At 34.3% G+C, this 13168-nt stretch overlaps 1 protein-coding gene across 1 annotated transcript; it reads left to right on the top strand.

Moving 5' to 3' along the window:
- The first annotated feature begins 2779 nt into the window (after window positions 1–2779).
- Window positions 2780–5648, top strand: LOC142520791 (uncharacterized). Its single transcript, XM_075623917.1, is given in 3 exon segments — window positions 2780–3485; window positions 3487–3552; window positions 4758–5648. Coding segments are annotated over 3 exon segments (1305 nt in total). The 5' UTR covers window positions 2780–3020; the 3' UTR covers window positions 5532–5648.
- The last annotated feature ends 7520 nt before the right edge of the window (window positions 5649–13168 follow it).

Genomic DNA, 13168 nt, shown 5'->3' on the forward strand with positions numbered 1-13168 from the left:
TTTAATCTTTAAATGCGACATATTAAAGCGTTTTAAATCCCGGATTAAACCAAACCTTGATATGAAATTCCCAAATTGAAAACTTAGACTTTTAATAATTATTTAAGCTTAAATATAATTTTTCATAATTTTATTAAGGTTAAAACTAGGCGTTTCCCAGTTCGTTTTTTTTTTTAACTTAGACGTACTTCTCGATTTTGACTCGTATGGACTCGAAACTTAACCAAACTTGAACCAAAGCTTAATAACACCTAACTAACCCATATACGACCAAATTCCAGCCCATTAGGTCCCTTGAATATGCCTAGGAAGCTACTGAATTTTTCTGCACAAGAGTCCTAGTCCTAATATGATTCGAACCTAGGCTAGCTTCGCCTCTAGCCCTTAACCACCATGTCCAGCCTCTACCCATCCCTCCTATGCAGCCCAATTAAGTCTAGTGGACCCTCCCTAACCGCATCTAGCAGCCGTGACCCTCTAAGACTCCTAGTCGAAGAGTCCTTTCCCTTAATGAGTCTATTTTCGTTTTTATTCTTTCCATATTATTTTCAGCCTTTAAACATACACCTAGGGACCCTTAAACATGTGGAAAAACATCACTTCAAGTACCCCTACCATGGCAGCCCCTTTGTGCATCATTATGAGGAGTTTTAAAAGATGAAAACACTAGTTTTGTGCATGTATAGCCATAAAACGAAAATATAAAAGTTGTATCATGTTTTTCATGCAATCATGTATCAAACAAATAATATGGTGTGAAAGATGAGAAAATGGAGATTAAGACGTGCCTTTGCGTATTAAACGCACAATTTAACGTTGGCGATTGAAGAACGATGACGAGGAGGGCCTTGGCTTGAAACCTTGAAGAATTTTCAAAACTTTTCCTTTCCAACCCTTGAGTGTGTCGTGAATTGAGGGGAAAAGGAGTTGGTATGGTTTAGGGGAGTGGGGCGTGAGTTTCCATGGTGTGAGGAAGGGTTTTGAATATTAAATACTTAATTAAGTTACTAATTAAGCTTAGGCCCATTAAGTAGGTTAATTAGGTCCATTAGTGTTTAATTAGAATTTAATTAAAATATTAAAATAGTTTTGTTTAAATAAGTTTGTGAATTTATTAGCCGGGTTGCCAAAACATTCGAGTTTTTGTTGAAAAAGCAACACCGATAAAATTTACGTCCTGGCGTATAAAATCACCTCAAAACCCTTATTTTCAAAAATAAAAAAAAAGCATCATCCTTAATTTAAATAATTAAAAACAATTATTTAATAAAAACATTTTCTATTTTTCAGCCCTCGATCTCCGTTCCTCGATCGCAACTCGAATATCCCTTTTTAAAATACATTTTAATGCAACCATGAAGAAAAATATATTTTAAACATATAAAGATGCACAACATAATTAATTTAATGCAATTAAAACAATTAACTAAAATACAAGGGAATTTAATAATTGCATGCATGTGGTTTACGTGAACCTTTAAATTTTCGTGACGTTATATTTTATCTAAAAAAGAAATTAAAGATTGATTCGAAATGAATTAAATTTTTGCTAAAAACAATAACGAATAACAATTCCATCCATTTAAATAATTATTGCTTTAACATGAAGAGTACTTTTATTCCTTTGTTCTTTTCGAACAAAAAGGAAAACAACGTTAATCATGCATTTATAATATATTATTATATACCTTAAAGTATTCACGTGCATGCATATAAAATATATTATATAGTATTAAATAAATAAATTATCTTATTAATTATATTATATTATATTCACAAAGAATCCTCCCAAAACGTGAGTAAAAATGTATTTTCTTGTTTATTTTGATTGAAAACCCAAAATATAGTCGTAGAAGAATTCAAAGAAAATGATCTCTAGAGCCCCCCATGTTGGCTTCCAAGTACAAAACTGACATTTTTATGTTATATCTATAACAAAAATATATTAATTAAAAATAAACCAATTTAATATTTTTTTAAAAAATTATGCACGAAATAATCGGATCAGCCAATACTATATAATATCACAAAAACTCTCATGAAAATATCTCGTTGATCAATTTAGTGAGACGAATCTTCAATCCGAATAATGAAAAATATTAATTTTTATATCAAAATTATTATATTTTATTGATAGTATAAATTGGATCGACCTCTCACACAAAATACTTATTTTTATAATTTTTTTTATTTTCTAAAAGATTATTTAAATATCCAAAAATATAGATAAAGATAAATAAATATTTTATCAGGATATGATAATTTTATATTAGGGATAAATTTATTAAAATAAATTTTTATCATTTTTTATTTTATTAAATACAATTGAAATATTATTGTAATATGAGAAGATAAACATAATATGACCCTATTTATGCAAAAATTATCTTCTTCTTCTTTTTTTTCAGACGATAGAATTTGCAGCTGTTTTTTTCCGGTGTGTAATCGGTAAACCCCCCTTAGATGATAAATAACATGTAAAGCACGGTAATCATGTAAATCGCAATGGACAAATCATGTGCGACAGGCTCACCGAAAAAAATGCTGATAAACTTCTGACTATTATTTAAGCATTCACCTACTCCATCAACTCGAACATCCCGAAGAGATGCAAAACTTATCTTTATTATTGAACAATCGATCAAATATTATCTCCATAATTATAATATATGATTTGACACACAATGTAACATCAAATTTTGCTCTACATTATTTTTTTAACAAAATTAAAAAGCACAATTTTGAAAAAAAAAATAGAGATTTGACATTTCTAAGAAAATTAAGGTATGGAACAAGTACATAATATTCAAAGCATGAAAGTTCAACTCTAAAAGCCCACCAAGCCATATTAGCCAATGGCAAAGAAACCCCTCCCATTGCTCAAATTCTTTGAAAAATTCACAAAATTCCACACGTTTCTCTCCAAAATCAAAACTCCATCTTCATGGCGAAAACATCGATCAAAATCCACAAAACCCTAGAAAAATAACAGAATCATCCGTCGTTTTCTGCATGAAATCATGAAGAACCCCATCAAATTCCTCCCGCAGTCCCCCAGGCGGTTACTGGGTCTCGACTGGCGGATCCTTCTCCTCATTCTGTTCCCCGTTACGTTCCTCGTCTACTTCTCCCTCTCCTCTTCCTCCTCCACCTCCGCCGCCGCCTCCGTTCTCGACTCCATCTCCGGTTTCTCCCATTTCAAATCCATTTTCATAGACCACACCTCCCCCAATATCCAAAACCGAAACCCTCCTGCTCGAGGTGCACCCGTTCACGATCCCCAAGGCGGGTCGAGGATCGCGGTTTGTTTGGTGGGCGGGGCCCGGAGATTCGAGCTCACCGGGCCCTCCATCGTGGAGAGAATCCTCAGAGTTTACGGTAATTCGGATCTCTTTCTCCACAGCCCTTTGGATTCGAACGCGTACAAACTCTCGTTGCTGAAGGATGCACCCCGGATCGCCGCGGTGAAGATATTCGTTCCCCGAACCGATACCCGTCACCGAGGCGCAAAGCCGGGTTCTCACCGCTCAGAATTCACCGAACGGCGTGCAGGTACCCGCTTTGAATGCAGATATTTGATCGTTTTCATTCAATGGAATATTTGATCATGTGTGGATTGATTGCTTGATATAATGGCTGCTGTTTGTTTTGTTATTGCTTGAACATTATGATTGGTTGTGTTCATGTTGGTAATAAATACATGGTTGCTTGATCCTTAATAAAAGAACCATCACTCAGCCAAATAAAATTGAATCTGAGTTTATGTCATTTTATCAAAAATTATTATTGATAGTAATTAAAATCGAACATGTAATTAATTTTAATTCTGATATGGTTATATATTGCCGAGTGTTTAATGTTTTTTTCAAAAGTTATAACATGTGGAAATAACGTGACTCGAATATTTTAAATTGTTTGGTTTATTTGATAAGTCTTTTGGTTATAACAAAAATGACAAAAGCTTGTGTGAGACGGTCTCACGGGTTGTATTTTGTGAGACTGGTCTCTTATTTGGGTCATCCATGAAAAAGTATTACTTTTTATGCTAAGAGTACTACTTCTTATTGTGAATATCGGTAGGGTTGACCCGTCTCACATTGAAAGATTCGTGAGACCGTCTCACCAGAGACCTACTCAACAAAAAATATGAAAAATGTATGATTCATAATTAGGAAATATCTTTTCATGAAATGTTACTTTAGTTGGTGGGTAAAGGATCAATTGATAGGTGGGGTTTGTTTGTATGTTTTAACCGTCGACTGACTAATGATTATTGGTTAGGTGGTTTGATTTGCATGCACTTGGATACTACTTTTTTCTTAATATTTGTTGAATATTTACTTGTCTTGAAATACATGACATCGAGAAAAATGACTAATTTAATCTTATAAATTGACATGTTTTGAGTTTTCAACGTTTCATTACTCAAAGTTTGATATTAGCTAGTGCACGCACAAGATTTTTGTTTTCGTATTTCGTCGTAGTGCTGATATGATATATCTACGTTGAAAATGTCTTGTGACACTCCGAAAATATCTTGTTAAATGTCATTATTTGAAAAATTCAGTTAAAGTTTGGCGGATGTCTTAATTGTTAGTTTCCCATGGTTAAACATGCGTTGATTATGGTGAAATTACTTTTTCAGCCTTTATAGCACATTGATTGGTAATTTTTTATATAAATATGACTAATAGGGTTACATTGGTCATTTTGTCTCACCAGCCTTTTTTTTTTTTTCCTCTCATTATAATTTATAGGGCTTATTGCAGTATTTCAATCTGGTAGAAGGATGCCTAACAATGATAAGAGAACACCAAGAAAAGAACAACTTCACCTATGACTGGATTATTCGAACCCGAGTCGATGGGTATTGGTCAGCTCCGTTAGGACCCGAAAACTTTGTTCCCGGACGATACCTAGTTCCACCGGGTTCCTCGTATGGTGGCTTGAATGACCGTTTCGGCCTTGGCGATTTCAACACCTCGGTTGTGGCTCTCTCTAGACTTTCGTTGGTTCCACAACTGGACTCCGCCGGGCTAACCCAACTCAACTCGGAGGGTGCTTTCAAGGCCCAACTCACGGATCAAAAAGTTCGATACACGACCAAACCCCTTCCGTTTTGTGTGGTAACGGATCGTAGATACTCTTTTCCTCCGGCCCGTTTCGGCGTCCCCGTGGCCTCGTTGTCCAGCCACGGTCCACTCAGTGGTGCTAAATGCAGGCCGTGTAAGCCCGCGTGCACCGGATCATGTGTCGGGCCTATTATGAATGGGCTTGCTAAGTGGTGGAGCTGGACTGAGTGGACTAATAACAAATTAGAGCTCTGTGATGCACATAATGAGTGGGAAAATGGATGGGAGGAAATATTTGATAATGTGGCTGGTTCCAATCTAACCTCTGTGAGAAAGAAAGTTTGGGCTTTGAAAATGGATCAGTGTGTGGATTGGTTTGAGGAAATGAGGAGACGGACGGCCCAATGGATCGCCCCACAAGCTCGTGAAATTTGTGGGCTGGGCTTGAGACAGAAATGAGGACGGCCCATTAGGTCAAACTTGGCATTTAACCATTACATGATTTTTTTTAGAGAACATCTTTAACAAAAAATTTTATTATTATTTTATTATATCATATTACGTTTTTGCCCTTCACACCTATAAATAGATAGCACCAAACTATTGGACAATACATGTCAAATGCCCCACGTTTTATGTGTGTGCGATTCAACTTTCAAGATCGAAAAACGATGACGTACAATCGGAAATTATTGATTTATCTGATGTAATGTCGTCAGTTGAACCAAAATAGTCAAAAATTAAAATTTAATGTACAAAAGCAAACTTTGAATATTTTAAAGACCAAAACCTAAAATTTCATAAATTAATGAACCAAAAAACTTATTTCTCAAGAATCTAATTAAAAATTTTAGGTTGTGCTAGGAGAAGTGAATTAGATTCGAATGATGATATTTAATTCGAATAATGGATTTCGAATAGTGCTCATCTTGTGTGTATTTGAAATCCACTACATGTTGGATGCAATAATTGTTCTTGCTTGCTCTAGCGATCGAACCATGGTACTTGAGCTGCTGTGCGGTTTAAAAGATTTGAGTTGCACCATTACCACCAGCTATAGATTTTGGTAAAACGGTAAGCACTCGATCCTACAATTGGTATCAGAGCCAAAATCATGAGTTCGATTCACATTGATTGCAAGGAGTGCAATTATTGGGAGGGAGATTGTTGGGTGCAATAATTATCCCTACGTAGTAGAGCGATCGAACCGTGATGCTTGAGCTGCTGTGCGGTTTAAAAGATTTGAGTTGCACCATTACCACCCAGCTACAGTTTTTGATAAAGCGGTAAGCATTCAGTCCTACACTACACTTACTATTGAGTAGATTGAAATCTACTTGAATTTTGTTCATCCAAATAGATCCAAAGAGTTGAAATCATGGATTTTAAAAGTGTCTCGGTATAGTGAATGACAAATAGATTTCAGTAAATTTTTTTTTTTAAAAAAATCTATATGGTTTATTCCCACCCTTCTAGAATGTTCATTTGTACATTTACTTGTATATAATTAGTAATATGCTATAAAATCATATAAACTTTATAATTTGTTTCCAAAATGGCAACTTTCGTCCAAAAGTTTCTACATATATTGTTTGTGCCCCCACCATTCGTTTGTTAGTTAAGTGCCATCTCCACCAAGTGACGTAAATATCTCCACTTTCACAAAACCAATACTAAAAAACGTATGTTTCGAAAAAAATAATAATACTAAGAAAAACGTGCAATATATCCACGTTCGCCAAACAATGCTAAAAACGTGCTTATAAATTATTGATGAAAATGGTTTATTACATAACATTCCACTGCCCATAATTAACTATATTCAATATTGGAACCAACTATAATTTTAAATTAGAATATTAATTTTGCCACATCAAAACATTAAACTAAGGAAAGTTAGTTGGAAAGAATAAAATAAAATAAATAAATTCAACCGAAAAGCATAAAATAAATAAATAAAATTGAAACTTATATATTCAAATGTTCATTGTAACCAACAAAAATTCCAACTAATTATTGAATTCTTAGCTATCCGCCATTGCTATAAAGTTTGGGAAGAAAAAAACAATCAGCTCTAGAAAATAAGAATCAAGTCAAATAGTTCTTAAAGATGAAATTGACCATTCAAATAAATGTTTGTATGAAATTAAAAATTAATGATATGATATCGAAAAGTATTGATATCATATCGAAAATTACTGATTTATCATATGTCACGTCAAAAATTGAATCAAAATAGTAAAAAAGTAAAAGTTAACATACATAAACTATACTTTAACAATTTAATTGACCAAAACCGGAAAGAGTAAGTCTCTTGTGAGACAGTCTCACGAATCTTTATCTATGAGACGGGTCAACCATACCGATATTCACAATAAAAATTAATATTCTTAGCATAAAAAGTAATATATTTTAATGGATGACCCAAATAAGATATATGTCTCACAAAATACGATTCATGAGACTTCTCACACAAATTTTTTCGAACCGAAAATTGGTTCTGTATCAAATTTTTGTCTTAGTTCTGTATTTTCGATTTTTTTGAAATTTTAATCTTTTTTTATTTTAAGTGTTGATGTGATATTATATACGTTAACGTTATTGCTATGACTGTCAATTTAACATCATGTCAAAAAAAATTAAAAAATATAAAAAAAATTTAATATGTTAAAACTGAAATTTAAAAATATAAAAAACGAAAATGCTAAATAATCAAACATAAAAAATCACATTTTGAAGATGCGGATTTATGAAATAAATGCTTGCTAGTTGCTTGTTATTATTGCTCATCCACACATTCCCCATTACATATACACATATGTATATACACAACTCCAACTTACTTCCTTTTCATTCCAAAGAATCGGTGTCAGCACCAATCTTCAGAGCAAAAATGGCCGCAAAAATGGCGAACAGGTTCCGCAGATCTCTTTCGTTCCCAAACCAGCATTCCCACAGCTCCTCAAAACCCCCGAAAACCCTCCACAACCGATCCACCAGTCTCCCCTGCAGATCCCACCCCACAGTTTCCCAACTCGAAGCTGGGATCGCCCATATCCACTCGTGGATCGGCTCCGGATCCGCCTCCCGGGATTCCGCTTGGCTCTGCGATGGCTTGAAGCGGCTCAACGCGGTCCATGACTCGCTCGTGGATCTTCTCCAGCTTCCTCGGACCCGCGACTTGCTACGGAGAGGAGAGTTCTCCGCTTTCATCGAGCGACTTCTCGAGGACTTCCTTCGCTTCGTCGACGTCTACGGGAGGTTCCAGACTCTGGTTTTGAGTCTGAAGGACGAGTGCTCGGCCACGGAGATGGCGGTTCGGAGGAGAGATGGTTCGGATATCGATTCCTGTTTGAAGAGCCTGAACAGACTCGGTATCCAAATCGGTAAACTCGTCTCGGATCTCCGTTGCAGAGTCGGGGGATTCTCCGTTCCTGCTCCGCATGACGACGGCGAATCAGAGCTTATCCAAACTATAGAGGATGTTCTTCAGGTGACAAGTCTGGTTTCGGTTTCCCTTTTTGGTGGGATTTCTGCGTCATTTGCTATCAGAAAACGATCTTACATGGGGCTGAAGTCTGGGATATGGACCAAGAATTCGAAGATCGAAGTGGGTATCCGAAAAATCGAAGAAATCAATATGGAAAATTTGTGGGCTTTGAGTAAGAAAGTTGAAGAAGCCAGAACTGTGTCGAAGAAACTGCATGAACTGGAGGGTTGCATTGTAGAGATCGAAACGTGTGGGGAGAAGGCTTTCCGCAGTTTGATCAACACTAGGGTTTCACTACTCAATTTGCTCACATTATGGCAAGTACAAAGAAAAAGAAGAAGAGGAAATTGTACAGTTTTGGACTGAGATTTTCTTTCATGTTTTGTGGATAACACAGTTGGAAAAATATTAAACTCTCACATATGATCATTATGTTATTTGAACATGGTAAATGGGTTGCTGGCTACCAACTAATTGAGTGATTTTTTTCTAAAAAAAATATTTTTATGGTCCAATTTTAGGTCTATTAATTTTTAATTTTTGACGATGGTATAATAGTTTCTGAATTTTGACTATTTTGATCTATTTACTATCAGAGTGTTCTTTCTTTTTTTTTTTAGGTCGAAAAACGTTGATTAGACGATTACTGAAGCTAAAGTTTTCAAAAATTTGAATATTTTTTGATTTTGTTTAAGGAAAATCAATTTATTTAGAAGTAATTTAACATAAAAAAGTCTAAAAAACCAAACAAATTTTACAAGTTCTATGCATTTATCCGGAATCATTTGATGATTGTGACATCAAAATGTACTTTAATTATCATCTAATTAGCATTTTTAGCAAAAATTGAATATTTCGACCGCAGGTGAATCAAAATAGTCGAAATTCAGAAATTATTATATCAAAACCAAAAACTTAAAAGTTGGTGAACAAAACCATAAAAAAGACAAATTATTGGACCCAAAAATATTTTCTTGTTTTAAAAAAAGAAGGGAAACGCCACCAAATTAAGACGGGGATTTGACTGACTATACCAGTAAATAGAAGACCAGTAATTAAAAGATAATAACAACATAGAACAAAAGGAGGAGCGAGTGAGAGTAGATTAAGACCTCCTAAAAGATAATTGCAGATCTAAGATGAATACACCAAGTTAACTATCTAATTAAAACTAATTACACATTAGGTGATCAATTGGTTCCTAAAATTTGTTCTTGAATTAGTCGGTATGGTTCGTCGGAACGTTTGTGGTGCTTGAAATGACAACTACTGTTTCAGTTCTAATGTCACGAAACTGTTGTATAAAAAAATTTAATAAATTCAAAAAATTAGTAAAAAAATTTAAATCTAAATTACATTATACTAAAACATAAAATATATAAAGTTATTACAAATTAATATATAAATACAAAATTATTTTACATTAATAGCACAATAAGAAATACACGATAAAAATTATAACTTACCAAAGTTAATACCATGAGGAGTGATCGGAGGAGCGAAATCATTTTTATATTCTCCGTGAGTATCACGTTGATTAAATTGATTTCGAACATTTGGATATTGACGTAATTGTTCATTGGGATATTGATTAGATTCAGATGACGAAATATCATTAGAATGGGATGATTGATTTTGTAATTATGTTTTGTCACGACGATTATAGTATCCGAATCCACGATACCCACTAGAACTAAGCTGTACTTGAAGATCTATACTCGGGACCACGACGTTCAACACCACGCCATATATATGATAAAGATTCATTGTATCTATCACCAATATATTGAGACGACCCATAATCCAATTCATGATATCTAATTCCATGTGTACCATATGTTGAAAAATCAAATGATTTATCAAAAGAATCATGTCTAGAATTGTAATTAGCCTGATATCAATATCCACTTGATTGATATCCAGTCGGATCATAACCAACATGTTGAGAGTCACAATTGTAACTCATCGATCCATAATTAGCTCTCATTTGAATTTTTAGATTTCATCTCAATCCAAGACATCTTATATGTTCTTCGACACCCAATTCCCGATGCAACAACCTGAATTCTACACAAACATAAATTCGAGAATAATAATGAGAAGTTTCATCAAATGCAATTGATGATTAAAAACCTGGATTAAAAACACAAAGAAAACCTTTTGATCGGTGGATTCATGTGAATCTTGCTGAAGATGGTACATCCACTTAGCACTTTTACGTTCCGTTCCGACCGCTACTGTTCCGTTCCACCATTAAAACGCTGCTATAACATCGAAGAACAGCGCTACAAATCAATCACCGATTTGTCCTGGAACTTTGGAAAGGCGGTGATCGTTCCCGTTCCAGAACGAGCGTTCCGGCCGCATCAGCCACTTTTCTGACGAACCATGTTAGTCGGTACACCAATAAAATATGAACCAAATATATATAAATGCGGTCTTATCCATATTTATCAAATAAAAATATATCAATGTTATTACTTACACAATTCACGAAGGAAAATTGTAATTTTAGTTATGTATGTTCGTTCGTCTCTTCGCAATTATCAAAACTGAGTCTTAATCATGTTTCTTTCAATTATTGGCGTTTTTAGTCATTTTTCATAGTAAATACTGATATGATATTGTATACGTGAGCAATGTTGAGAGCAAGTCAATTTCATGTCATCGTCTCATCGTAAAAAAAGAGAAATGATAAAAAAATATAAAAATATCTTAATAAAACTGAAATTCGACAAAATAGATGTAATATATTGACAATTACATAGGAACCAACCATATAAATCCTCATTCCAGCGTATTGACTAGATTCCCATCAACAAAATTTAAATATGAAATTATTGCCATTAACATGTGGTTTTGCTGTAAATATTCACACAATTAATTTATTTGTTAAACAAATAATTCGAACATTTGAAGTTAACCAATTAGTAGAGATTAATATATGTGGCCATAATTGAAGCATGTCGGATGAATTGAATGTAGCACTCATGACATGTCAAGGTGAACTGAATTTGGCATAGTGAGGGGAACTTGACAACCTGCACATGTTTTGTGTGCTAATTGTGTATATTTATAAAAGAATTTCAATTGTGAGCACACATTATATATATATATATATACACACACATTATGCTTAAATATTTTATTCTCATATACGATTGTATTTTTTTCAAATTTGAATTATTTCGATAAAATTATACTTATTTATCAAATTCTTAAGAAAATAATAAGAAACAAATTAAAAATAACAAAATATTATAAATACTTTATTCCAATTCCATTTTCCAATAAAAATAATATTAACTTTATACTAATATTTTTATTCGTCATTTAACCAACATTATTCAACAAAATTATAATAAATTAATATTTTTTAAAACAAATAAATACTTACATATATATAAATATAAATATATATATATATATATGTATGTATATATTTAATCGGATATTCGAGTCGGGTATGAGTTCTATCCTCCATCCTTATGTCCTAAAATCTCCCTACCTGATTATCTATTTATTTAATCGGGTAAAAATTCCACTCCATATGCCCTCCTCTATTCGGGTCGGGTATCAGATTCTCCATTGAGTTCTAAAAATTGTCATCCCTATATTCAAATGCGAATGTGGTATTGAGATATAACATTGGAATGTAAAAATTGTGAAATATTTTATTATTTAGCATATCCTTTAAATTATGAAAAGTCTAGAGGGAATGACAAACAAGAGCACATCACCATATCATATATCGGCTAGTGATCATCCAGGAAATATCATCAGTTCAGCTGAAGGCGAGAACTACGACAAATGGGCGCGAGCGATGAGGATAGAACCGCTGGCCAAGAAAAAATTTGGCCTTGTCACGATTTGATAACACAGCAGTCGGACGATTCTATGGAACAAGATGATTGGTAGACAGTGAAATCCATGTTGGTGTCATGGATTCTGAACACAAGTGAACCAAATTTGTGCTCGATTATAACTTATTTGGAAATTGCAAAGAACCCGTGGACGACATCATGGAACGGTTCTCGGTGGGGAATAGACCATGCATTCAACAACTCAAATCAGAGCTGGCTGAGTGTAAGCAACAAGGAATGACTAATATGAATTACTGTGGAATTGAAGATGATATGGGAAGAATTGGGTGACAACGAGCAATACCCAACTTGCCGATGTGGTGGATGTAAGTGTAATATCGACCCAGAATTAAACAAGAGGCGTGAGGAAGAGGGACTGCATCCGTTCTTGATGGGGTTGGATGATTCAAACTATGGGAAAACACGTTCCAATATTTTGAGCAGCGAGCCTGTTAGTTGTCCCACATCGGTTGGATAAAATACCTGGAAGGTGTATATATGGTCTTGGACAATTCTTCCCCCTTGAGCTAGCTTTTGGGGTTGAGTTAGGTCCAAATTCCAATATTAACAGAGCCACTGCCAAGTTTGAACCGTGCATATGCCATATTGATCATTCAAAAGGAGCGAGTTCATAGCATAGCTCGTGGGAAGGAACAACGGAGTGGACCTATGGCGTTTGCTATTCAAGAAACAAAAAGATCTAAAGGACGAGTAGAAAACATGGAAAAGGGAATGGTATGTCC

This window comes from Primulina tabacum, chromosome 12, assembly GCF_025594145.1.
Source record: "Primulina tabacum isolate GXHZ01 chromosome 12, ASM2559414v2, whole genome shotgun sequence".
Classification (NCBI taxonomy): domain Eukaryota; kingdom Viridiplantae; phylum Streptophyta; class Magnoliopsida; order Lamiales; family Gesneriaceae; genus Primulina; species Primulina tabacum.